Here is a 26,187-nt window from a genome sequence, read left to right on the forward strand (position 1 = left end):
GTGTATGATGATGGGTGCCATCTATCAGTGGCTTCCAAACTTTTCTGACCGTGACGCACAGTAAGAAATCATTTCACATCAACATGGTTTCATCAAATACCACCCTGTACTTACTGCCTGATGTTTTTTATTCTACTGTATTCCTATTTTTAAATGTTGGTCAGATCCCCTGATCACGCCTCCAGGGATTCCCCCTCTGACTTCAAGATGAACGGAGCTCAGAGAGGTGAAGACACTTGTCCAAAGCCACACAGGTTGTATGCGACAGTGCCAGTTTCTGCCTCAGTCCTAAAGGAGAGAAATCACTAAATGCTCCAAATTTCACTGCTATTGAGTACAATTTAATTTAGTCCTTTCTCCATTTTGCCAATAAGATTGAGCTGCACTGGTCTGCTGTTTTCTTATTACTGTATAATGTAAATGAATGACATTCCCGAGCTCAGGCTTAAAAAATGCAAGTCTTCTTATGTCACAAGATGAATCTGAGACGGCAATAAAGAGTCTGCATTGAGGTGGCCACCAGTGGCGCTCGCAGCATCATTGCCAATACCACTGTCACCACCGCCTCCGTCACCATCATCACCACGGTCATCAACGTCATCATCACATCCCCTTCTCTGTCACCATCAGCATCACATCGTGATCATCACTGTCACCAAAGTCACCACCTTCATTCACCATCATCATCGCCATCCCCACTACGGCCATCGCCAACATCACCACTATCACCAACACCGTCACCGCCACAAAAATCACCCCCACTCGAAAGCAGGTATCAGCAGCCCCCTTTTTGTCTCCTAGCTACAGCCTTGGCCCAGCAAGCCTGCGTCCTCCATCCCTCTCTCCACCCTGAGCCACAGGGGATGTGACTATGACCCCGAGGGTAGTGCTGTCTTGCTTGGGAACCAAGAGGATTCTGGGTTTGATTTGCTGACTTTTCTTTAAGTGGCCTCAGTTCTATTCTGAGCTTGTTGCCACAAGGTTGACCATCCATAGATGGCGAGCCCAGCCCCTGGACCAGGGGAGGGTCTGCTCCGTGTAGCTCTAGGACCCTTGAGGTGGCTGAGACTCGGGGTGGGGGGGTTTAAGGCTGAATGCCTCCTGCTATAGGGGCTTGAGACCACTTTGGGGAGGGGAGACCTGAGGGTCTGGGTTCTCTGTGCTCATTGTCCTGTCTTAGGAGAGAAAGAAGAGGAAGTCCCTCTGGGATGGCAAATAGGGCTGGTGGTCATGACTCTGCCCCCCGCCAAGATGAGACTTCCCAGGTCCCAAAGGAGAAAGTGAGAATGACAGCCTAACTTCCAGAAGTCACATCCTAGGGAGTTGCCATTTCCATCGCCTTCCTGAAATACCCGTTTTTAAATTTCTTGTTCACTATTATATCCCCAGAGCCTAGTACCCTGTATGGCACATAGTAAGTACTCAATAAATGTTTGTCAAATCAATGGGAAAAGAGATGGAGAGTCCCCCTCCACTGCAACTGTTAGGGAAGAGATGGGATTCTGCATCATAGCGTTAATTCAAAGGATCTGATTTGATACGGTGTGAAGGGGAGAACTTTTACAAAATTATTAACTTTGTACTGTGCACTAAAGAGACTGTGAAAATTAATAATTCATTCCAACATCTCCTGTTCCTTATGAATATTTCTCAGAAGTGATTTCCACAAAAATGTTTTCTAGGATGCCCAAAACTGTAGGAGTTGTGGTCAGGTCCAGTGACTGTTCCCTCCAGAAGGCTTTCACCCTGCTGGGTTGTCTTGATCATTTGCTGCCCTGCTTTTAACATCCTGCCTGTAAACTGAATAAATACAGGTAAGCTTTCTCATCAGATCGCAAGATCGATAGCCCTTTCCCTCACGATGGGAAATTAAATCCCATGACTCTGATGGATTAATTATTTTACAAACAAAACTAGTGAGCCCGCAAGAGGGAAGAGATATGAGAACATACGTATATGTATAACTGATTCACTTTGTTATAAAGCAGAAACTAACATACCATTGTAAAGCAATTATACTCCAATAAACATGTTAAAAAAAACAAAAAAACAACTAGTGAGCCCACGTTTGCACTAAATTAGCAAACGGTGCCAGGCCCACTGATGACTGAACTTCCGGGATGGCTGAGAGCGGAAGGTGGCGACCCCTGCTCGCAGCCCCGACACACAGAGGCGAGAGTCACCTCCAATTTTGTCCAGTTTTTTAAGTACAATTTTGAAGACTGTTTTGTGTTGTTAAAGCATTCTTATAAAGTCTGTGTGTTGAACTGCATTTGTGAGAACAGAATGAGTTCCAGGTCCCTTATTTTTCTTTAATACTTTCTTTCTGTTGTCACTATTTATATTCTTTATATATCTTGATTAAAGCTAATTAATCAACGATGTGGTGGGCAATTTGGGGGCAATTTGGAGTTTTTTTCTTTCCTGTGCAATTTTGAGGTAGCAAGGTTGACATGCTGCTTTCAGTCCCCTCTCTTGAGATATGAAGAATTCCAAAATATAAATTAAAAAATTTTAAAGGTACACACTGAGATTCTGGGGTTGCTTCTTACTGCAGCATAACCCAGCCTATCCTGACTGATACGGTTCCTGGTTCTCAGTAGAGCCTGAAATGTGCAAGTCTCAAAAAAAAAAAAAAAAATGAGTAAATGAATGAATGGCAGGGAATAGGGACAGGGTCATACCTTTTCTCCTGGGCCAAAGGTAGAGGAAACAGCCATGTCTTATGCTCACTCACTCACATATACGCTTGTAACCAGGCTGGGGTAAAAATCAGACTCTGACCTTTATTTCCTATGGTCACAGCTCATGCTGACCCTGATGTCTTTGCCCCCATTCTTCCCCCACTGGTCAGTATGGGGACTCTTGAGGAGGACAAGGAATGAGGAGCTACAGAGACAGGGACATGAGATGCGAGGAGGGCCTGGGAGATGGAGGAGAGGAGAGGGAGTTAGAAATGGGGAAGCCGAAACAGGAGGTGGGGGGGGATAATCAGAGAGGTCAGAGCAGAGATGGGAAGACAAACATGGAGACAGGACAGAGACACACTGAACGGGAAGCCTAGAGAACAGGAGATTAGGGAACCAAAAGGGAAGGGCAGGTTGGAAACGGGGGGGGGGGGGGGGGGCGGATCCAGGCGACAGATGAAGGGGAGCTGATGGGAAGAGATGCAGAGACATAGTGAAGGGGAGATGGAGACAGGTGTGCAGGCAGTTCACCCGGAGCTGGGTGAGAAAGATGGAGAGTCATAGGGGAAATTGAGAGGCAGAGACCCAGAGAAGGCCCTACAAGGAGCCAGAGGCAGGGTGAGGGCTGGGTGCCCCTAGTAGTTGCTCTGGGAATCTTTGCTGGTGGTGGAGACCCGGCCGGTGCTAGAGGCAGGGCCAGTGCTTGAGACTTGGCCTCTGCTGGACTCGAGGCCTCCACTCGATTCTGACTCAGGGCCTTTGCTCTCCGGGCCCCCAAAGCTCTCGTGGCCTCTGCTGGACCCCAAGTGTCCAGAGGACCCCAGGTAGCTGCTAGAGTTGGGGGATCTGGAGATCACTCGGCCCGCAGTCGAGCCCCGGCTGGACGTAAGTCCCCCGGTGACGGCGCTGGTGGAGCCGAAGGTCGTGTGGCCTGCGCTGGAGCTGGGGTCCCCAAAGGTGACACGGCCGACATTGGAGCCGGTGGCGCGGCCTCCGCTGGACGCCAGGACGCCGCTAGTCCTGTGGCTCGCGAGGGAGCCGGGGACAGCGCGGGGGCTCTTGGGCAGCAGGGGCAGGCCGGGGCTGGCCGGGGTGCTGTCCACCGTCCTGACGGCCTCGGCCATCTCCTCCAGGCGCCGCTCCCCCGCCTGCTCCCGGGCCTCCAGCTGCGGGGGAGGCGAGTTAGGGCCCCGGAGGAGGCAGAGCTGCCCCGCGCCCGCGGGCACCCGTCCTCACCGACTTCACCACGCGGCTCAGCAACTCCTCCTTGCTCAGCGGATAGTCGTCGTTGGCCTCAAAGCCTGGGGGGTCCTCGCTAAAGTGGGTGGAAGACAGGAAGGGACTCTACTCCTCGACCTTTAGAAGGCCGATGGCGCCTCATTGCTAGGCCCTGAGACCCTCAGCCGTGCGCCGGGCTCTGAGCGCCCTTTCCCCTTCGGGTCCACCCAGGGCCCCATCGAATGTCCCTGGAGCCCTTACTCCTTCTGATTCCCCCGAAGTACCCACTTCATCTTCTACGCCCCCCGCCCCCGGGCCTCACCCACCCTTCAGTCCCAGGGGCCCGCCCCCACCTGAAAACCCTCCCTTCCTGCGTCTCCTCTGCCCCCGCGTCTCGTCTGCCCCCGGGGAAGCTCCCTGACCCTTGCCCTCTGGCTCACAGATTGTCAGGGGGCTGAGGTGGGGCCACTTTCTTGGGAAGATCCTCGGGGCTCTGGCCCAGCACCAGGAGGGCAGCGTTAGGCGAGCTGGCAGAGAGGTTGTTCTGGAGGGTGGAGAAGCCAGTGGTCCGCTCAGGCCCGTCTCCAAGGCCCCGGCGCCCTGTCCCCCCTGCGCACCGTCTGCGCCCCAACCTGGGTTTCGAGGAAGGCCTGCACCGTCAGGAGCTCCACCAGCCGCTTCTCGATGAGGCCCAGGAAGAGGCCTATGTCCCGGTCTCTCATGTGGCTCTTGACCCCTAGGAGGTCATTGATGACGGTGCTGTCACACTGGGCCCTGGTGAAGAGGCGCTGGATATCTGGGGTCAGAGGGGACAGGCCATCATGGATCCAGTGCCCATGGGGTGCCACCCTCTCCTCTCCTCAAGGCCCTGCTGCCCAAGCGAGGCTCAAAGATGCAAAGGGACTTGCCCAAGTTCAGACAGCCAGGCGGGGGGAGGGCATCGCGGTGTGCCCGGCCACCGGGTTCCAGATGCCAGAGGGCAAAAAGCGAGAGGAGTCCAAGGAAAACGTGACAAGGGCACCTCCACACGGCCAGTCCTCTGCTCACGGCTCAGCACCACCTAGGTTCCACCCAACCCAGCGAGCCCAGGGCTCAGGATGTGCTTCTCCCACAGAAACACACACACGTGCTCCCCGGGAGAAAGCGGAGGAAATTCACAGCAGCACCAAGGCTGTGACCCGCTCTCACCATTGGCCCGCTTGTATTTAGTTAACTGGTTATTGTGAATGAATTAAGATGCACCCATGACCTTGACAGAAATCTGCACGCAGCCTGTGGCATCCCTACCACCCTCCCCTGCCTCCCCCACCTGAGCCCCAGGCTCACATACAGTTTCCTGCTGGGGCCCCTCTCCGAACAGTCCACAGTGCCACTCACACTGAGATCAGCCTCATCCCCCAGAGGAGCTCCTCCTCCCAGGTTCCCCACTGCACCCTCACCGGGCCGGACCCCTGTGGGCCTCAGCCCTCATCCCCCCATGGTCCCTCAGCCCGACACCTCTGTGCTCCATCTCTCCCTCTCCGTCCTCATCCCCCTCCCTCCTATCCACCCCCCTCTCCTGCTCACAACCCTCCCATGGCTCCCCAGCACCCCCAGGAAAAAGCCTCAGCCTGGCGTCCGTTTAGGATCTGACCCTCTTCAACTCCCACCCACGCCCTCTCTGCACGAAGAACCTGCCTTCCTTGGATGCACCTCCGAGCCTTGGCCCCGCCTTCTGGGAGCATCCCCTCTCCCCAGTTTTTCGGTTAAATACCCATCCTTCAAATTCAGCCTCAAGCATCATGGCTCCCAGGAGACCTTCCCTGTGACCCCAGCAGAGCCAATGTCATGGGCACAGAGCCCCGTGCTGAGAAGGGCCCCACGTTTGGTTTGATGCTCTGCTATTGTCACTTGAAATTCTTGCCAGTTTTTAAACAAGGGGCCCCGCATTTTCATTCTGCATCGGGCCCCCCAAATCCTGGTCCTGCACCCCACTCTGAGCTAAGGCATACTCTTGCTCCTGCAGGGCCCAAGGTGTCCTCCTTCCCAGCCCCTGCGTTACGAGTAGCCAGAGCCCGGTCCTCACCACCTAGCACAGGGCTTGTCACCGCAGTCCCTACAACAGAGGGAAAGAGGGTCTGCCAATACTTGAGCTCCGACCGCGCAGCACGAGGTGGCCCTCCTGCTAGCTCCCCACCACCACTGCCACCTCCTAGTCTCTCTCCATCCGTCATCCCATCTAATTCTCATGCCGACCCTACAAACTAGGCACTGCTATCCCACTTCCGGAGGGGCTCCAACAGAGGAAACCACACACCAAAGTTCACAAATGGTGGAGCTGGGATTCAAACCCAGGGCTGCCTGACTCTCATGGACTCCACACCGCAAGGATGAATGGATGACGGATGCAGGATAGATGGATGCAGGATGGATGGACGGATGCAGGATGGCTGGATGGATGGATGCAGGATGGCTGGATGGACGAGTGAATGGATGGTTGGATGGATGCAGGATGGATGGATGCAGGATGGCTGGCTGGATGGATGCAGGATGGCTGGATGGACGAGTGAATGGATGGTTGGATGGATGCAGGATGGCTGGATGCAGGATGGATGGATGCAGGATGGCTGGATGGATGGATGCAGGATGGATGGATGGCTGGATGGATGGATGCAGGATGGATGGATGAAGGATGGCTGGATGAAGGATGGATGGATGGATGGATGGATGGATGGATGGATGGATGCAGGATGGATGGATATGGGACAGATGACAAGGAAGTGCACAAAGTGGTCCGCGGAATGTCTCCGCGTGGCCAGCCCAGGCAGGGCTCTCCGCCTGCTCATCGCATCCTTCCAGATGAAGAAGCTGGGGCGGGTGCTCACCAGTCTTGAGCTTCTCCAGCTGCCCGCGAAAGTTCTGGAAGCGGGCCTCCAGGTTCTCGGCCTCCGTGTGCACCTCGTCCACGCGCTGCTGCAACTCGGCCCGCTGCTGCTCCTGCCGCGAGCGGCGGTCCTCCTCGCTGCGGCGGCCGCTCACCAAGGCCTCCTGCATCTACAGGGGCAGGGGCGCGACGCTGGGCCCAGCTCGGGAGGGAGGGGGCACCGACGCGGGTGGAGGAGGGGAGGGGAGGGGAGGGGGAGGGGAGGGGAGGGGGGAGGGGAGGGGGAGGGGAGGGGAGGGGGGAGGGGAGGGGAGGGGGGGAGGGGAGGGGAGGGGGGGAGGGGAGGGGAGGGGGGAGGGGAGGGGAGGGGAGGGGGAGGGGCGGGTCTCGCTCACCTCCTTGATCTCCTCCTGCAGATGCTCCAGCTCCGAGTTCTGCTCATTGATGAAATTGAACTCCGCGAAGTTCCGCTCCTCCACTGGGGGCGAGTCCGGAAAGGCAGGGTCCAGAGAGACAGAGACCAGCAAACAGAGAGACACACACAGAAGGGCAGAAAAAGAGATGTTGAGAAAGGCAACAAAGACACAGAGACAAGGAGAGACAGAGACGGAGAGATACAGGCACAGAAATAGACACAGGGAACACAGAGAAATACAGGGCAAGGCAGAGCGACAGAAGGAGATAGCGACCCAGAGAAAGTCACAGAAATGCCGAGAGAGACACAGAGAAACAGAAGTGAGGGAGAGAAAACGGTAAAGGTGGGTAAAGAGAGAACATTAGACCCCGGGAGAAAGACAGCAACAGGGACACGGAGATCGGCACACAGAGGTTAAGGGGAAGATTCCGAGGGTGACCCGCAGGCCCAGGAATGAGGGAGGCGGAGGAGGGAGGGAACGGGCAAGGGGAGACGGATGGGGGAGGCGGGAAGGCAGACACGCCAGGGAAATTGGACAGAAAGGAGAAGACGGAGATAACATTCAGTGAGAACGGATGGAGACACACAGAGAAGGAAGAGGTCAGAAGGCCCGAGACGGGGGTGGGAGAGAGACTGGGGAGAAAGCGGGGAGAGAGAGGGGCGGAGGCCGGGCGGACGGGAAGAGGCGAGGAGGGCGGAGCCTGATTCCTGGTCCCTCCAGCGCAGGTGAAGTCCCCAGGGCCGAAGCGGAGGCCCTCGGTGACCGAGACAGAGCACAGTCTGCACTCGATTCCGGGGGGCTGGGCGCTGTGCTCCTGCCCCCCCCCCCACCGCCCCTTCCATCCCCACCCCCTACCCCCGGGAACTCACACTCCAGGTACTTCTCCACCAGCGAGTCCGGGTCGCTCTCCCCGGTCAGCTGGGACAGTTTCTTCAGGGCGTCCTCGTAGCGCAGCACCAGCTTCTCCTGGGAGGTCTTCCGGAGGCCTTCGGCCACCTCCCGGGCTGGGGGGGTGAGGGGGCAGTGAGGTCGGCGTCCGGGGCGGCCACCAGGGCGGAGGGGCCTGGCTGGGGACGCTGGTGGGGAGGGGGCAACAACACCGCAGCCGCGCAGACCCCGCCCCTCCAGCCCCGCCCCCCGGCCGGCCCCGCCCCGCGGCGAGACCTGGAGCGAGCCGCTCCGCCCCTCGCCTGGCCCGGCCTGCTGGAGGCAGAGGTGGCGGCCCCGGCCTCACCCCGTTGCTCGCGCTTCTCCACGACGGCGGGATCCGGCTGCCGATCGCCGTTCTTGAGTTTGAGGAAGCGGTGCAGCTGCTCCGAGTGCGCGATCTGCCGCTGCAAGATCTGCACCTCCGTGTCGTTCTGGGCCACCTCCTTCTCTGCCCTCTCCCGCAGCATGCCTAACTTGGTCTTCGCCTCCTCCCTGGGAGGGGTGGGGGGTTAGACCCGGGTCAGGGAGACTGGAGGTTGGATTTGGGTTCATCCTGGGGCCCAGGGAGGGGCGGGGTCAGCCTGGGGTCACAGGAATGGGGCAGAATCAGGTTGCCGTTAAGGCAGAAAATTGTCTAGGTTCCTAGAGCTGGGTCAGGATTATGGGTTATGGGGCAGAGTCAGGGGACTCACTCACTGAAACTCCCCTGGCCTGCTTGGCCGAAGGTGGAGCTTTTAAGCTCTTAAACGTAGTGCAGCCAACTGTAAACTCAGAGTGCCCCAAGCCTACTTCACAGGTCACAGGATCAAAGGTCAGAGGGTCATTAGGTTGGGAGAACAGCAGGTCAGTCTCCTCAGGTCCCTGCCCATGGACCATTCTAGTTCCCCTTTCCACACCTTTGGCAACCTTGGTTGCCTCGACTCAGGGCACTAGCTTCTTGCTCTGTTCAAATTCCTCTGAGGCTTACTCAGGTCAGTCCTCCTTGGTGGGAGCCCTCTCCTGGCACCCACCAGCCCTAGCCCCCGGCGACCCCTCTAGCAGCCCCTCAGGGATTAGGACTCACAGTTCCTTCTGTGCCTTGGGCTTCAGGCCAACAGAAGGGCCAGGAAGAGGGAACCCAACTTCCCAAGAGCCTGGCCCTGCAGTAGATGCTCTAAAGCAGCACGCCATAAGTCCCCACAGCAGCCCAGGAGGTAGATACCATTACTGTTGCCACGTCACAGTAGAGGAAACTGAGGCTCAGAGAGGGGAAGTGACCTGCCCAGGTCAGCCAGCAAGGAAGCAATGGAGACACTGGCTGGTCTGACAGAAGTGTTGGTCCTGACAGCTGCCCCCTGCCTTCTAACGGAAACCACCCTATCTTTGCACCCCGCTAGGCTGCCCACTGCAGTCAACTGGAGGAGCGTTGGCAGAGGCTAGATCCTGGTGATGCAAAGACAGGCCAGCAGGCCATCACTTGTGGGACGTGGCAGAAAAGATGAGCTGGGCCAGTCAGATTCTCTCCTCAGAATTTGAATTGGGAAATGCTAAGAAGGGGACAGCGGGAAGCCGAAGCTAAAAGGATGTATAGAGAGAAGCCACAAAAGGTCATGTTATGAAGGCCAAGTTAGGAAGAAGCCAGAGCTATGCGTGAACAGAAGCCATGAGTCAAGGCTCTGAAGAGGTCATGGAGGACCACAGGTAACAAATTACAGAATCAGCCATAAAAAGGCATGACGTACTCAGAGACGCTGCAACGTGGGTGAACCTTGAAAGCATTGCACTGAGTGAAAGGAACCAGACACAAAAGGACACGTTGTATGATTCCATTTACATGAAACATAAAGGTAAATTTACGGAAAGGCAGATGTACAGGTAAATCGTCGAGACAGGAAGGAGACTAGTGGTTGCCAGGGCGTTAGGGAAGAGGGAAAGAGAGAATAACTGCTTAATGGTTACAGGTCTCCTTTGGCGCTGATGAAAACAGAAGTGATGATTGCACAACATTATCAATGTACTAAATGCCACTGAATGGTACATTTTAAAACGGTGAATTTTGGGAGTTCCCTGGTGGCGAAATGGTTAGGAATCTGCCTGCCAATGCAGGGGACACGGGTTCAAGCCCTGGTCCGGGAAGATCCCACATGCCGCAGAGCAACTAAGCCTGTGCGCCACATCTACTGAGCCTGTGCTCTAGAGCCCGCGCAGCACAGCTCCTGAAGCCCGTGCGCCTAGAGCCCATGCTCCGCAACAAGAGAAGCCACCGCAGTGAGAAGCCCACGCACCACAATGAGGAGTAGCCCCCGCTCTCCGCGACTAGAGAAAGCCCGCGCGCAGCAACGAAGACACAACGCAGCCCAAAATAAATAAATAAATATTTTAAAGGTGAATTTTACGTGCATCTTAACTCAAAGGAAGGAAGGAAGAAGGAAAGAAAGACAGAAGAAGGGAAGGAAAGACGGAAAGAGAGAGAGGAAGAAGGAAGGAAAGAAGGAAGGAAGGGAGGGAGGGAGGAAGGGGAAGGGAAGAAAGAGAGAGAGAGAAAGAAAAGAAAGAAAGAACGGAAAGAAAGAAAGGAGGAACAAAGAAGGAAAGATCATAGAAACCATAAGGTAGATTTGGCCTATAACCGATGTCGTGAGGACTCATGCACCACGATAAGCAGAAGTCAGGTGGTAGAAACAAGACACTGAAGAGAAGGTAAGACAGCACTTGGAGCCAGAGAACAGGGCTGAAGCGCAGAAAGGAGCAGAGCTGGGATAAGAGAGAGAGCATGGAGCCCATGAGAGCCCAGAGGCAGAGAGAGACGTCCATTAGCAGAGCAGCTGGGGCTTCTAGACTCCATACAACATGATCCTTTGTCTGAAGGTGGCTTGAGAGAATCTCTGTCCCTTTCAACCAATACTGATAAATATCAATCTAATTACAGTCATTCACTGATGCTTCCTACGTTCCTGGCCCCCTGCTATGTGCACTTACTTAAGTCTCTCTATTTTTTTTTAATATTTGTTTATTTTTGCCTGCATTGGGCCTTAGGTGCAGCACAGGGGCTTCTCTCTAGCTGTGGTGCGCCGGCTTAGTTGCCCCGAGGCATGTGGGATCTTAGTTCCTCGACCAGAGATCGAACCCCCGTCCCCTGCATTGGGAGGCAAATTCTCAACTACTGGACCACCCGGGAAGCCCCTTAAGTCTCTTTATTTATTTATTTGGCCACACCCTGTGGCTTGTGGGATCTCAGTGCCCAGACCAGGGATCGAACCTGGGCCATGTCAGTGAAAGTGCGGAATCCTAACCATTGGACCGCCAGGGAATTCCCCTTAAGCCTTTCTACATCCCTATGTGCTACATGCTATTAACAGACTGGGGCTAAAGAGGTTAATTCATACACCCAAGGAGAGGGACCTTGCCCGAGAAGCTGGGAAATCAGTGGAGGGGGTAGAGAAAGGGGCACCTTATGAAAAAAAAAAAAAAAAAAAAAAAAGGAGGTTCTGACAATCTATTTCTTGAGTTTGGAAGCTTCCCACCACTTCCTTAAGAAAATGCATGGACTGAGTCATCTGGGATGCCTCCAGGGGCCCTACCTGATGGTGTAGGCAGAGGTGGAGGAGACCATGAGGGTCCTGACCGTGTCCCGCAGGAGCTGGATCTCCTGCCAAGAGAACAAAACAGATACCACTTCCAATGCCCTCATCACTGGAGGGCCCTCCTTTAAGCCCCACATTTCCCCAGTAAGAAGTGAGGCTCCTGGGCCTTAGAAACTTGGACCTTCCTAATTAGCGGCAATCGGTGAAAGGGATTTTAAACAGGTACCAAGTGAAGGGAAAGCCAGATTGATGAGCAGGAATGCAGTGAAACGTTGGACTTCGCTGGTGGCACAGTGGTTAAGAATCTGCCTGCCAGTTCAGGGAACACGGGCTCAAGCCCTGGTCCAGGAAGATCTCACATGCCGCGGAGTAACTAAGCCCGTGCGCCACAACTACTGAGCCCGCGTGCCACAACTACTGAAGCCCGTGCTCCTAGAGCCCGTGCTCCACAACAAGAGAAGCCACCACAATGAGAAGCCCGCGCACCGCAAAGAAGAGTAGCCCCCGCTCGCCTCAACTAAAGAAAGCCCGCGCGTAGCAACGAAGACCCAACGCAGGCATAAATAATTAAATAAATAAATAAATAAATAAGGAATGCAGTGAAACATCCAACCCAGGATATTCCTAAGAGTGCTGCCCTAACTTTGTGGTGGGGGTCAGAAATTTGTGTGAATTTCATGATTGTGACCACGCTAATCTGTTTTCTAGTTCTATGGAAGTGTCTTTGCAGAGTTATGCGTAAAAAGGGTTATTTCAGGAGAAAGACGAGAGGAAATTATATATATATTTTTTTTATACATAATGTGTATATATGTATTAATGTATAGAAACATATACACATACATATACATATATAATGTGTGTATATATTAATGTAATACACACATACACGTATATGTATGTATAAATACATGTGCATGCGTATGTGTGCACGTACACACGCACACACACAAACACATATACTTTTTTTTTTTATTTTTTATTTTTATTTTTGGCTGCATTGGGTCTTCGTTGCTGTGCACGGGCTTTCTCAGAGTGGAGGGATACTCTTTGTTGCGGTGCGCAGGCTTCTCATTGCGGTGGCTTCTCTTGTTGCAGAGCATGGGGTCTAGAGCGCAGGCTCAGTAGTTGCGGCACACAGGTTTAGTTGCTCCGTGGCATATGGGATCTTCCCGGACCAGGGCTCGAACCCATGTTCCCTGCATTGGCAGGCGGATTCTTAACCACTGTGGCACCAGGGAAGCCCCAAACACATAAACTTTTGTAACAAGAAACCTAGGATGGATAACCAGAAACTATGGGGGCTGAATGGGAATGAAGTGGAAGAGATGGTGAGGAAATGATGTTTCTGTGCCTTACCTTTTGGCATCGTTTTGATTTGGGAACCCTTGTCAATGGTTTACATATTCATAAAGAAAATTAAATCAACAAGGATAGGGGAGAGAACTAAAAGCAAATACAAACAGAAGCAAGTGAACCTAACTGTATTTCAAACAAAGAACAGAAACACAAAGAAGACCAAAAAAATAGGAACTAATCCCAGTGACTTCTAAATACAATAATGTGAGATAGATAAATAGACAGATACACATGCCCTCAGAGAACAAAACAATCTGCAAACAAATCTTGAACGCTCAGGTTCAGGGGGGTGTTAGTACAGCTATAGTAATTCTGAACCTCTCTCATGTGTTTTGTAGGATTGAACAAGTGAGTACATATATAAACGCTGTTGGGAGCCAAGGTTCCCACTGTGGGGAAGAGAAAGATAAAAGAGGGAAGGTTCAGGAGTAACCCAGTGGTGATGGATTGGAATGAGAGGCACCGACATGAACTCACAATTTTAAAATATGTGCGTGTGTTTCCTAGCTCTCTCCAGAGAAACGGCCTCAAGGCAGGGACACCCCAGTAGCAGTGAGGACTCCTAGTGCCTGTAATTTGGTTTCTCAGCAGCAAGAGAAGAAGAAGCAGGACTCCCCACTAGGAAGAATCAGGACTCCATGGAGAAATGCTAACTTGACAGTTAAGGCTGATCAAGTACAAGAAAATCTGGACTATCTTCCTGTGCCAGAAAGTAAGGAAGTGTTCAGAAAAAAAAAAAAGATGGGCTTGTCAAAAGGACAGAGAAGTCAGCTTGAGGGGGGCTCCCACCAGCCAAATCTGGGACGATCTGAACATTATAATGAGCACTATGGATTATAACCCACAGAATAAAGTAAGAATACATGAATGCTTACTGATAACCCATAAATACACTTAAGAAGTTCTTCCTTAAGTAAAATGCCATCTTATAAATGAAGAAGAAATGAGAGAGAAGAATCACCATTTGGTAGCCATTACAATAATAATTATTCAGGCAAAAATCATTAAGGGATGCTAGAACAATTGCGTGAAAATGTATCAGGGAACAGGATATTTACATAGTCTCAAAGAACCTCCCTGGACTCAGTCATTACAAAGAGGAAAACCCTATATTGGAGAAACCTGGCTGACCAAGCAATCAAGGTCAACGTCACTAGTTACGGGACAAACTTACATTATGTGCCTACTGATATAATGCCCGCAAATGACACAATACCACCTCTGTGATATTCCACCAAAAATGCACAACTTGAATCTAATCATGGAGAAAGATCAGATAAATCCACACTGAGGGACGTCGCACAGCACAACTAGCCTGGATGCTTCCAAAATGTCAAAGTCATGGAGACAAACAAGGGCCGAGGGGGACTTCCCTAGTGGCGCAGTGGTTAAGAATCCGCCTGCCAATGCAGGGGACTCGGGTTCGATCTCTGGTCCAGGAAGATCCCACATGCCGCGGAGCAACTAAGCCCGTGCGCCACAACTACTGAGCCTGTGCTCTAGAGCCCACGAGCCACAACTACTGAGCCCGTGTGCCACACCTACTCAAGGCTGCGTGCCTAGAGCCCCTGCTCCACAACAAGAGAAGCCACCACAATGAGAAGCCTGCACGCTGCAACGAAGACCCAACGCAGCCAAAAAAAAAAAAAAAAAGAAGGGCCGAGGGACTGTTCCAGATGAATGAGGCCAGGACAACCAAATGCAGTGTGGGATCCTGGCCCAGAGCCTGGAGCAGGATAACTAAATTAGCTGTAAAGGACATTGTTGGAACAATCATGAACTTTAAATATGGACTGCTTAGAATTGTAACAATGTTCAGTGCCCTTGGGTAAGGGCACTTTGTTTATATAAGAAAATGGTCTTGTGCTTAGGAAACACACACTGAAGTTCTTAGGACCATAATGTCTGCATTGTACTCTTAAATAGTTCATCAGTTGTGATAATAAATTATTTTCAGTAAAACTAATTACACAGGGCTTCCCTGGTGGCGCAGTGGTTAAGAGTCTGCCTGCCAATGCAGGGGACACGGGTTCGAGCCCTGGTCTGGGAAGATCCCACATGCTGCGGAGCAACTAGGCCCGTGAGCCACAATTACTGAGCCTGCGCGTCTGGAGCCTGTGCTCCGCAACAAGAGAGGCCGCGATAATGAGAGGCCCACGCACCGCGATGAAGAGTGGCCCCCACTTGCCGCAACTAGAGAAAGCCCTCGCACAGAAACGAAGACCCAACACAGCCATAAAATAAATAAATAAATAAAAATTTAAAAAAAAAAAAACTAATTACACACACACAGAGACAGAGAGTAAATTTGGCAAATTATCAATCTTGGTGAAGAATATAGTTCTTTGTATTATTCCTGCAACTTTTCTGCAAATTTGAAATTATTTCAAAGTAAAACTTAAAGAAAGAGAGAGGGAGAGAATAAAGGAAGGAAGGGAGGTGGAAGGAGGGAGGGAGGATTCTTCAAAGGACTTCAAAGGTTAGTGAGAAACCCATGGAATATAAATGGTCCTGCCTGCGCCTTGGTTTCCCTGGGTGATAACACTCAAAGTGACATCTCTGCTTTCTGCAAATCTCAGTGAGGCTGCTTTCTTTCCTGGGGGCAGCCCGGAACATTCTCAGGTCTCCATTCCCTCCGGACTAAAGTAAACCTATGGCTCCGGGCGATTCCGTACTTGAGGCCCGAGTGTTGGAGAAAGTAGGGTGACTCTCGTATCCTCCCCTCCACTCCAGCTGGGCCAAGGGGTCCTGGGCTTCAGGGCCACTGACCTTCTGCAGCTTGCGGTCCACATTCAGATAGCGGTTCCTCTCGATCTGCAGGAGATCCAGCTCCTCCCGCAAGGTTGCATTCCGAACCAGCTGGATGTCAAAGCGACAGGTGACCTGGGACGGGGGTCGGGGTGGGCGGGAGAGGATACCAAGAGTCTGTCTGAGGCCTGGCCTGCCTCCCTCTTCCACTCTCAGCCGAGAAGGGGTCACTTGTCAGGTAGGGGGCCCATTCCCAATTTGGGGACTCTGAGAGCATCGCCACCCCCCCAAGACCCAAGCATCAGTCTCCTTTCCTGGGGGACCCTCCATCCCTCCAGGATCTTGTCTCCTAACCCCACTTAGGGAACCCGCTATTTTAGGCCACTCTGCATCCAGGAATCTGGTCCACCGTTTCTGAAACTTGACTTCCATGCTCAGTTCTTCCCCCAAGAGTTCAGGTCTGGAGACAGCCAAGAGGCTGACCCTCACCCTGTCCAACTGGTCTTCAAGGATCTTGATCCTTCGCTGGCTCTTGACCTTCTGATCCAGGATGCATCCCGGGGCCTTGACATCCTTACCATGGGCAAAGCTCCGGCTCTCCCATTCCTGGATCTGGAAGAAAGAACATGGTGCCTATTTGTTGACTGAATGTGGGAGAGATTGAGGGAACGAGGGAGATGAGTGGGAGGATGAGTGACTGAGCGTGGTTGACCTCTGCGGTCCTTGTGGCCCCAGCCATCTGCCGTACCCCTCTTCTGAGGTCAGTACCCAACCTTCCATGTGGATCTGACTTCCAACCATAACACGCCGCCCTGCCGGCCACATGACCCAGCTCCAAACAATCCATTTAGAGATGGACGTGTGACCCAAGCTGAGCCAGCCTGAATCCTTTCCTGGTATTTTGGGAGAAATGTGTGATCTGGATGGATGGGACCCCACACACAGTAGACAAAGTGGAGACAGGAGCCTGAGAGTGAGACAGGCTGGGACCTGGGACCCTTTGCTGCAGTGCCTGCCCCTGGACAAACGTCTCCTCGGGCAACAAAATACAAAGGAACTATAAGGGACTAAAAATAACTGCATGCACACGCAGTTAGGGAAAATTCTGGACAAGAATGTACAAAAAGACCAAAAAACCCAGCTGCCACTTCTGAAGAGTCAGGAGCAAAAACAGGGGGTCGGGAGCAAAAGCAAGGTACTATGCGTGCCCCCTGCAGTACACCACCAGAGGGCTGGGCAAAACATCTAAGCCACCCCTCTGGCCCAACCTATGGACACACCCCTACCATCACCCCATATAAGGAACCAGCTCACCCCAACTCTGGGAGCCAGCAAGGGAACCTGTTACTTGTTTTCGCTCCCTGCTGCTGCAGCAGGGGCCCCAGTAAAGGCCTGCCTGAATTTCTTGTCTGGCCTCTAATCAATTTCTATTGACTGGGGAAGGCCAAGAATCCTGGTCAATACTAAGAGGAGGGGAGGAGGAGCCCTGATGCCTGAAACCAACTTCCAACGTGCCCTTCTCATTCCCGTATTCATCTTGACTTGTTTGGGGTATGCTGTCTTCCCAACTAGACTGGAAACTCCATGAGGGCAGATTTTTATCTTTTCTGTGCTTGACGCAGAGTTGGCATGCAACAAAACATGCAGACTAAATGAATAAATGAATTGCTTGATACTGTGTTTCCCAATTTGTGCACCACTATGGGTTGAATTCAGTCACCTGTAAATCCGTATGTTGAAGTGCTAATCCCCAGAACCTCAGAATGTGACCTTATTTGGAGACAGGGTTTTCACAGAAGTAATCAAGTTAAAATGAGGTCATTGGGTTGGGCCCTAATCCTACACCACTGGCGTCTTTATAAAAAAGGGGAAATTTGCACACACAGACATGCCAGCAGGGAGAATGCCAGATGAAGATAAAGGCAGATGTGGAATCTTAAAAATACAACAAACAAACAAACAAACAAAATACAACAAACTAGTGAAAATAACAAAAATAAGTCAGACTCACAGACATAGAGAACAAACCAGTGGTTACCAGTGCAGGGGGAGAGGCAATATAGGGGTGGGAAGTGGGAGGTACAAACTATTGGGTGTGAAATAGGCTATAAGGATGTATTGTACAACACGGGGGATATAGCCAATATTTTGTAATAACTGTAAGTTGAGTATAACCTTTAAAATTGTATTACAAAATTTTTTAAAAGAAAAAAAAGATGAAGGCAGAGATTGGAGTGATGCTTCTACACACAAAGGAATGCCAAAGATTGCCAGCAAACCACCAGAAGCTAGGCAAGATGCACAGAACAGATTCTCACAGCCCTTAAAAGGAACCAACCCTGCCGACATCATGATTTTGGACTTCTGGCCTCCAGAACAGTGTGACAATAAATTTCTGTAGTATAAGCCACCCAAGGAAATGAATACATGCGCCAAGGCACCCCAGAGCATTGCAGCAAACTCAAAGGGGCAACCACGGGGATATTTTAAAATTTGAGGGAGACACATTGACATTGGTCAGACACCACATGAACCTGGAGCTCAAGGTAGTTCCCAGGTTCAACGTGAGACGGTGTTACATGCCTTTTGATGACGTCCCATCTTTCTTTTTTGTTGTTGTTGTTGTTTTGTTTTTTTGCGTTTTTTTTAACCACGCCACATAGCATACAGGATTTTAGTTCCCCGACCAAGGATTGAACCAGTGCCCCCTGCAGTGGAAGCACAGAGTTATAACCTCTGGACCACCAGGGAAGTCCAATGTCACATCTTTCTTTTTTTTTTTTTTTTTAATATTTATTTATTTAGGCTGCCCCGGGTCAGTTTCAGCACGCGGGATCTTCGCTGTGGCATGTTTTTAGTTGCGAGATGCGGACTCTTCGTTGCAGCACGCGTTGTGGGATCTAGTTCCCCGACTGGGGATCGAACCCAGCCCCCCTGCATTGGTAGTGCGGAGTCTTACCCACTGAACCACTAGGGAAGTCCAACGTCACATCTTTCTGAAACTGAGTTTGTAGCAGTTGCTGTGATAAAAATAAAAAACCCCAAAATGGTACCATTGGGGGAAACTGAGCAAAGCGTACAAGGACTCTCTCTGTATTATTTCTTCAAACCACAAGTGAATTTACAATTACCCCAGTAAAATTTTCAATTAAAAATAAAGCAAGTACTGCGCAGAAATCAGTGTGGAATGAGAGTGGTGAGTCCACTCTGACTCCAAGATCTGAAAAGTTGCAAAGTGGCCAATAGGCACAAACGCGCCACAGGTAATTGTGGTTTTTAAGAACGAAACACAATTTTTTTCAATTTATGTATATTATTTTTTCAAATGGTTTCTAGGTTGTTAGGATGCAAACATTTATTGGGTTGTTTGGTCCAAACTGCTATAATAGAGCTGTTAGCAGTGCAGTACTGGGGCCCCCTTGGACAGCTCTTGAGAGCTCATTGTTACATTTTCAGGAATTACATGAGTTAAATTGTTGGTAGTTTGAAATTGACCATAATATTAGTTTTCCATTTCTGCAGAAAAATTACAGTCGCCCTTCAGTATCCACAGGGGATTAGTTCCAGGACTCCCGTCAGATACCAAAATCCAAAGATGCTCAAGTCCCTTATATAAAATGGCGTAGTATTTGCATATAACCTACGCACAACCTCCTGTATACTTTAAGTCATGGCTAGATTACTTATAATACCTAATACAATGTAAATATTATGTAAGTAGTTGTAAATACAGTGTAAGTGCTATGTAAATAGTTGCTGGCCCCCAAAAGTCAAGTTTAACCTTTTGGAAATTTCTGGAATTTCTTTTTTTTTAAAATATTTTCCATCCTCGGTTTGTTGAATCCACATATACAGAACCCGTAGATATGGAGGGTCAACTGTACCACAAACTTTGTGGCTTAAAACAACACCCATTTATTATCTTGAAGTTTCTGTGGGTCAGGAATGTGACACAGCTCAGCTGGATCCTCTGCTCAGGACTCACAAAGCTGCAATCAAGGGGTCACCAGGGCCACGGTCTCATCCAGGACTCACCACGTGGTTGATGGCAGAATTCAGTTCCTTGTGGTTGCAGGACTGAGGCCCTCAGCTCCTAGGAGCCCCCAGAAGTTCCCTGCCATATGGCCCTCTCCACAGCATGGCAGCTTCTTCAGTCTACTATGGTGCAGTATTAAATAACATAACCGGGCTTCCCTGGTGGCACAGTGGTTAAGAATCTGCCTGCCAGTGCAGGGGACACGGGTTCGAGCCCTGGTCCAGGAAGATCCCACATGCCACGGAGCAACTAAGCCCGTGCACCACAACTACTGAGCCTGTGCTCTAGAGCCCGTGAGCCACAACTACTGAGCCTGCGTGCCACAACTACTGAGCCTGTGCTCTAGAGCCCGTGAGCCACAACTACTGAGCCCGCGTGCCACAACTACTGAAGCCTGCCCGCCTAGAGCCCGTGCTCCGCAACAAGAGAAGTCACTGTAATGAGAAGCCCGCGCACCGCAACAAAGAGTAGCTCCCGCTCGCCGCAACTAGAGAAAGCCCGTGTGCAGCAACGAAGACCCAATGCAGCCAAAACTATATAAATAAATAAATAGCATAACCTCATCAGGGGAGGGACAACCCATCACCTGTGCCAAATTCTGCTGTCACGAGTTCTGCTGCCACTGAAGGGGAGGGGATTCTCTAAGGGTGTGACTCACTGGGGGTCATGATAGGGTATGTTCACCTCAGCCTAGATGAGAACATTGACGTTATGAAAATCAGAAAATGCTCATTGTAAATCAACTATACTCTAATATAAAATTTAAAAAAAAAGAAAAGAAAATGCTACAAATCAGGGTGCTTTCCCCCGCTAATTGCTGGTTTCCCAGCACACCCCTGTTAAATGTTTCTTTGGGGGCTAAAAAATTTACTACGAAATTAAGGGCTCCAGGAACAAAGAATGTTTAGGTGACATAGGCTGGGACCTGGGACCCTTTACTGGAGTGCTTGTACTTGCACTTGGACAAACGTCTCCTCCAACAACAGAATACAAAGAAACTATAAGGGACTAAAAATAACTGCATGCTTGTGCAATCAGTGCGGCAATTATGAACAATAAGACAAAAAATGGCCACAAACCAACTGCCACTTCTGAGGTGCTGGGAGCAAAAGCAGGGTACAGCTCATGATCCCCGCACACAGCACCACCAAGGGGGGGCGCAGATCGCCTAAGCTTCGCCTCCAACCTACCCATTCACCCTACCTTCACCCCATTTAAGGAGCCAGCTCACCCCACGCTTCGGGGAGCAAGCAAGGGAACCTGTTACTTGTTTTCGCTCCCTCATCCCAGCAAAGCCTTGCCTGAATTCCTGGTCTGGCCTCTTATCAATTTCTATTGATTAAAGGGTCCAGTCTTGGGAAGTCCCTAGCGGTCCAGCGGTTAGGACTCGGTACTTTCACTGCCGTGCCCTGGGCTCAATCTTTGGTCGGGGAACTAAGATCCCGCAAGCCGCATGGCACGGCTTAAACAAAAAAAACAAACAGATAATATGCATTTTTTAAAATAAATAAATAAATAAAAAATAAAGATTCCAATATTTGGCCACTGAAAAAGCTTGTGCAGTGTTGGGGGAAAAAAAAGAGGCCAAGGATCCGAGTCAATAACGTAGGTAGTTCAAGAAATTCTTCCCAAGATTAGAAAACACTCTCCTTCAATTTTTAAAAGTATTCAAATTTCGCTCTTTACATTTAAGTCCCTAATCTAACTAGACTTGTTGTTTTCAGATGATGTGAGGTAGGAAATTTTTTTCTCAGCTTTGTTGAGGTATAAATGACACACAATAAATAAAACTGCACATATTTAAAGCAGACAATTTGGTAAGTTTGACATAATCGAAGGAGTGAACATACCAATCACCCCCAAAGTTTCCTCTTTGTCATTCCCCCTGCCACTTCCTTCCTGCAGCCCCCCACTCCCATGCCGTAACCCAGTTAGACCAGTTTGCATTTTCTAGAGTTTTAGATTAATGGGATCACATAGTATATACTCTATTTTTGAGGGGAGGGGTTTGGCTTCTTTCACTCATAACAATTATTTTGAGATTCATCCAAGTCGTTGGGTATATCAATAGCCCATTCCTTTTTTTTTTTAATTAATTTTATTTATTTATTTTTGGCTGTGTTGGGTCTTCGTTGCTGCACACGGGCTTTCTCTAGTTGTGGCGAGCGGGGGCTGCTCTTCGTTGCGGTGCGCGGGCTTCTCATTGAGGTGGTTTCTCTTGCTGCGGAGCACGCACTCTAGGCGCGCGGGCTTCAGTAGTTGTGGCACGTGGGCTCAGTAGTTGTGGCTCTTGGGCTCTAGAATGCAGGCCCAGTAGTTGTGGTGCACGGGCTTAGTTGCTCCGCAGCATGTGGGATCTTCCCGGACCAGGGCTCAAACCCGTGTCCCCTGCCCTGGCAGGCGGATTCTTAACCACTGCACCACCAGGGAAGCCCTAGCCCATTCCTTTTGATTGCTGAGTAGTATTCCACTGTATGGATGTACCACAATTTGTTTATCCATTCACCTGTTGGTGGACATTTGGGTTGTTTCTGTTTTGAATTTTACAAATAAAACTGTTATGAACATTCAAATACAATTTGCTGTAGGAACATGTGCTTTCTTTTTCCTAGGGTAAATACTTAGGAGTGGAAATGGCTGAATCATACGGTAGGTGGACGTTTAGTTCTTTAGAAACTGCCAAACTATTTTCCAAAGTGGTTGTCCCATTTACATTCCCACCAGCAGGGTGTGAAAGTTCCAGTTTCTCCACATCCTCACCAACAGTTGGTAAGGTCAGTCTTTTAAATTTTAGCCATTCTGATAAGTGTGTAGAAGTAGCTTGTGATTTTAATATGCATTTCCCTAATGACTAATATTTCTACGTGCTTGCTTCCACTTTATATATATTTGGTGAAGTGTGTGTTCAAGTCTTTTCGGCCATTTTTCCTATTAGGTCATTTGCTTTCTTATTGAGTTTAAAACTACTTAATATATTCTGGATATAAGTTCTTTGTCAGGTACAGACTTTGCAAATATTTTCTCCCCATGTAGGACTTGTCTTTTCATTCTCTGAACAGAACCTTTTAAGGAGGAGAAGTTTTAAAATTTTATGAAATCCAATTTATCAATTTTTCCTTTTATGGATCATGCTTTTGGTGTTGCATCTAAGAAATCTTTGCCTAACAAAGATTTTCTCCTACACTTCTTTCTAGAAGTTTTATAGTTTTAGGTTTTACATTTACGTCTATGATGGGTAACATCTTTTTTTCCCTAAAAAATGTTATTGTGCACAGAAAAGTGCACAGATCACATATGTACAGTTTATTATGTATCTTAAAAGTGAACATCCTTGAGCCACCGCCCAGGTCAAGAACTAGAATACTGACAGCACTGCAGTCTGATCACTACCATCTTCCCCTCCACAGAGGTACCACTCTCCTGTGTTAGTCTCCACTGCTGCTGCAACAAAATACCACAAATGTACTGCCTTAAAACAAAACAAATGTATTATCTTACAGTTCTGGAGATTAGAAGTCGGAAATCAGTCTTACTGGGTTAAAAATCAAGGTGTCAGCTGGGCTGTATTTCTCCTGGAGGCTCCAGGGGAGAATTCGTTCCTTGCCTTTTCCAGTTTCTAGAGGTTGGATTCCTTGACTTATGGCCACTCTAACCTCTGCTTCTGTTGTTACATCTCCTCTCTCCATAATCACATCGTCTCCTCTGACTCTGACCTTCCTGTCTCTCTCTTATAAGGACCCTTGTGAGTAAATTGGGCCCATTCAGATAATCCAGGATAACCTACCCAACTCAAAATCTGCAATCACATCTGCAAAGTCTCTTGCCTTGTAAACTAACATAGTCACGGGTTCCAGAGATGATGACATGGACATCTTCGGGGAGTCGTTAATCTGTTTGCCATACTTCCTTAAGTGAAATTCTTTATAGTTTTATCACCCAGGTATAAACCCCCTAAACAAAAGTTTGGCTTGGCCTGGCTTTGAATTTTATGTAAATGAAATAATGCTGTCTGTATATTTTATGCCTTGCTTCCTTCAAATGTTTGTGAGATTCATCCACAAACATTTAATTGTAACTTTTTATTGTTGTATACTATGTCATTATAAGAATATACTACATGGGACTTCCACGGTGGTCCAGTGGGTAGGACTCTGGGCTCCTAATGCGGGGGGCCAGGTTCGATCCCTGGTGAGGGAACTAGATCCCGCATGCATGCCGCAACTAAGAGTCCGCATGCCACGACTAAGAGTCTGAATGCTGCAGCTAAGAAGTCCGCATGCCACAACTAAAAAAAGATCCTGCATGCCGCAACTAAGACCCGGCTCAGCGAAAATAAATAAATAAATAAATAAATATTTTTTAAAAAGAGAATATACTACAATTTATTTATTCATTCAAATATTGATGAACATTTGGGTTATTTCCAATCTGGAGCTAGATGATATGAATAGTGCATCTATCAACATTGTTTTCATGAGTCCTGGTTCCAGGGTATAGACTGAGAAGTGGAATTGTTGGGTGGGAGGATGGGTTACTGATAAATGTAAACCATTTTCTCCTGGGAAATGACTTTGGTTTACTTCCTTCTAACACCGTTTCCATGGAAACAAACTGGGCTAATGTAAATACGGAAGGCCAGCTGTGTTCCCAGGCAACAATGCTGATGACAAAAATGGCCCCTGATTGGTGAACTATATCAGACTGGGAGGATTGTGAGTGGACTCAGAGACCCCGAAGGCCTACATGAGCAGGACTGAATAGAAAACTGGTTTCTCTGTGGGGTGTTTCTTACAATGGAATACGTTCCTGGTGAGGTCTTAGAAGCCGCCCTGATGATGTTACAAGAGGTGGCTCATGTTGTATATAAAACTTCCCTAGGCCAGGGCGGGCAACACCCACCCATACAGTACCATCCAACTGAAGATGCTGGGAAGCAGCCCCTGGACGCTCAAGGAAGATGTACTGGATGCTGTTGTTTCTTTCCTCCTACAGAGTTAAGTGAACCTGCTGCCAAGCGACAGCCTATTGGATCCTGTGAGTGTGACGGTCAGGTAGAGCCCAAGACTGCTTCTGGTGACCATCCATGTGGAGTGGATGCAACCCCAGATCGCAGGGTATGTCTCTCTTCAAATTTAATAGATAATGGGGGAAAAAAACTTTTCAGGATACGCATGACAATTTAGACTCCCACCAACTGGTGGGGTCTTAGCAACCACCACTTCATAAGAGTTCCCACTGTTCCTTCTTTCCCCAGCACTTGGTATTTTTGGACACTAATTTTTGAAAATCTGGTGAGTGTGTAATGATATCTCCTTATGGCTTTCATTTGCCTTTCTCTGAATACCGATGAGTGATAATTCTTACATTCATTGGACATCTGAATTTCTTACTTGGTGATGTGCCCACTCAAGTCCTTCGACTGTTTTTATTTTTTTAATTTTTAAATTTTTATTATTTTAATTAATTAATTTATTTTTGGCTGCGTTGGGTCTTTGTTGCTGCACTTTCTCTAGTTGTCGTGAGCGGGGGCTACTCTTCGTTGCGGAGCACGGGCTCTAGGTGGGTGGGCTTCAGTAGCTGTGGCACGCGGGCTTAGTTGCTCCGCGGCATGTGGGATCTACCTGGACCAGGGCTCAAACCCGTGTCCCCTGCATTGGTAGGAGGATTCTTAACCACTGCGCCACCAGGGAAGTCCTCCTTTGACTGTTTTTAAATTGAGCTCACGCTTTAATGATTTGTAAGAGATCCTTATATGTCCTTGACGCTAGGTTCTTCATCAGCTATGTCTTACAAGTAACCTTCAGTTCTGTGACTTAGTTTGCACACTCTTTATGGTTATTTTGATGAACAGGAGTTACTATTTTTAAAGTCATGGAATGTATCAATCTTTTCCTTTAAAAGTAGAGACTTCTGTAACTTAAGAAATGTTCTGCACTTTCCCACATTTAGACCTTTGATCCATCTGGAATTAGTTTTGGGGACAGTGAGAGCTAAGTGTCTGGTTTCATCTTACAGTATGGATATCCAATTTTCACAGCACCATTATTAGAATCCTCCTTTTCCCATTTCTTGAAGTTAAATATCAAGTGTCCACATATGCATAGGTCTCATCCCAGTCTCCCTATTCTGTCCCATTATCCCACTTGTGTAGCCCTGCATCAATTATAAGAGATTTATTTATTTATGTCGCATCGTGCTGCATGTGGGATCTTAGTTCCCCAACCAGGGATCGAACCCGTGCCCCCTGCATTGGGAGCACGGAGTCTTAACCACTGGACCGCCAGGGAAGTCCCATAAGATCTTTAGAATAAATCTTGATAACCGATAGAGCAAATCCTTCCACATTGTTCTTCTTTTAAGTAAATTT

At 49.4% G+C, this 26,187-nt stretch overlaps 1 protein-coding gene across 5 annotated transcripts in view; it reads right to left on the reverse strand.

The window, feature by feature from the left end:
* Positions 1-213: 213 nt before the first annotated feature.
* The window catches only part of ODAD1 (outer dynein arm docking complex subunit 1), a 31,619-nt gene continuing 5,645 nt past the window's right edge, over positions 214-26,187 (reverse strand). For 3 of the 5 annotated variants that reach the window (XM_068528940.1, XM_068528938.1, XM_068528941.1), the window contains 11 exons: positions 16,274-16,396; positions 15,806-15,919; positions 11,675-11,742; positions 8,419-8,606; positions 8,054-8,188; positions 7,164-7,246; positions 6,770-6,938; positions 4,538-4,701; positions 4,346-4,449; positions 3,924-4,002; positions 2,798-3,853 (listed from right to left, as the gene is read on the reverse strand). In XM_068528940.1, coding sequence (XP_068385041.1) covers positions 3,323-3,853; positions 3,924-4,002; positions 4,346-4,449; positions 4,538-4,701; positions 6,770-6,938; positions 7,164-7,246; positions 8,054-8,188; positions 8,419-8,606; positions 11,675-11,742; positions 15,806-15,919; positions 16,274-16,396 — 1,758 coding nt within the window. In that variant the 3' untranslated portion in view covers positions 2,798-3,322. Of the gene's footprint in view, positions 289-2,797; positions 3,854-3,923; positions 4,003-4,345; positions 4,450-4,537; positions 4,702-6,769; positions 6,939-7,163; positions 7,247-8,053; positions 8,189-8,418; positions 8,607-11,674; positions 11,743-15,805; positions 15,920-16,273; positions 16,397-26,187 lie in introns of those variants that run through there. The other 2 variants (XM_068528942.1, XM_068528939.1) reach the window with 2 other exon arrangements.

Source organism: Eschrichtius robustus, chromosome 19, assembly GCF_028021215.1.
Source record: "Eschrichtius robustus isolate mEscRob2 chromosome 19, mEscRob2.pri, whole genome shotgun sequence".
Classification (NCBI taxonomy): Eukaryota; Metazoa; Chordata; class Mammalia; order Artiodactyla; family Eschrichtiidae; genus Eschrichtius; species Eschrichtius robustus.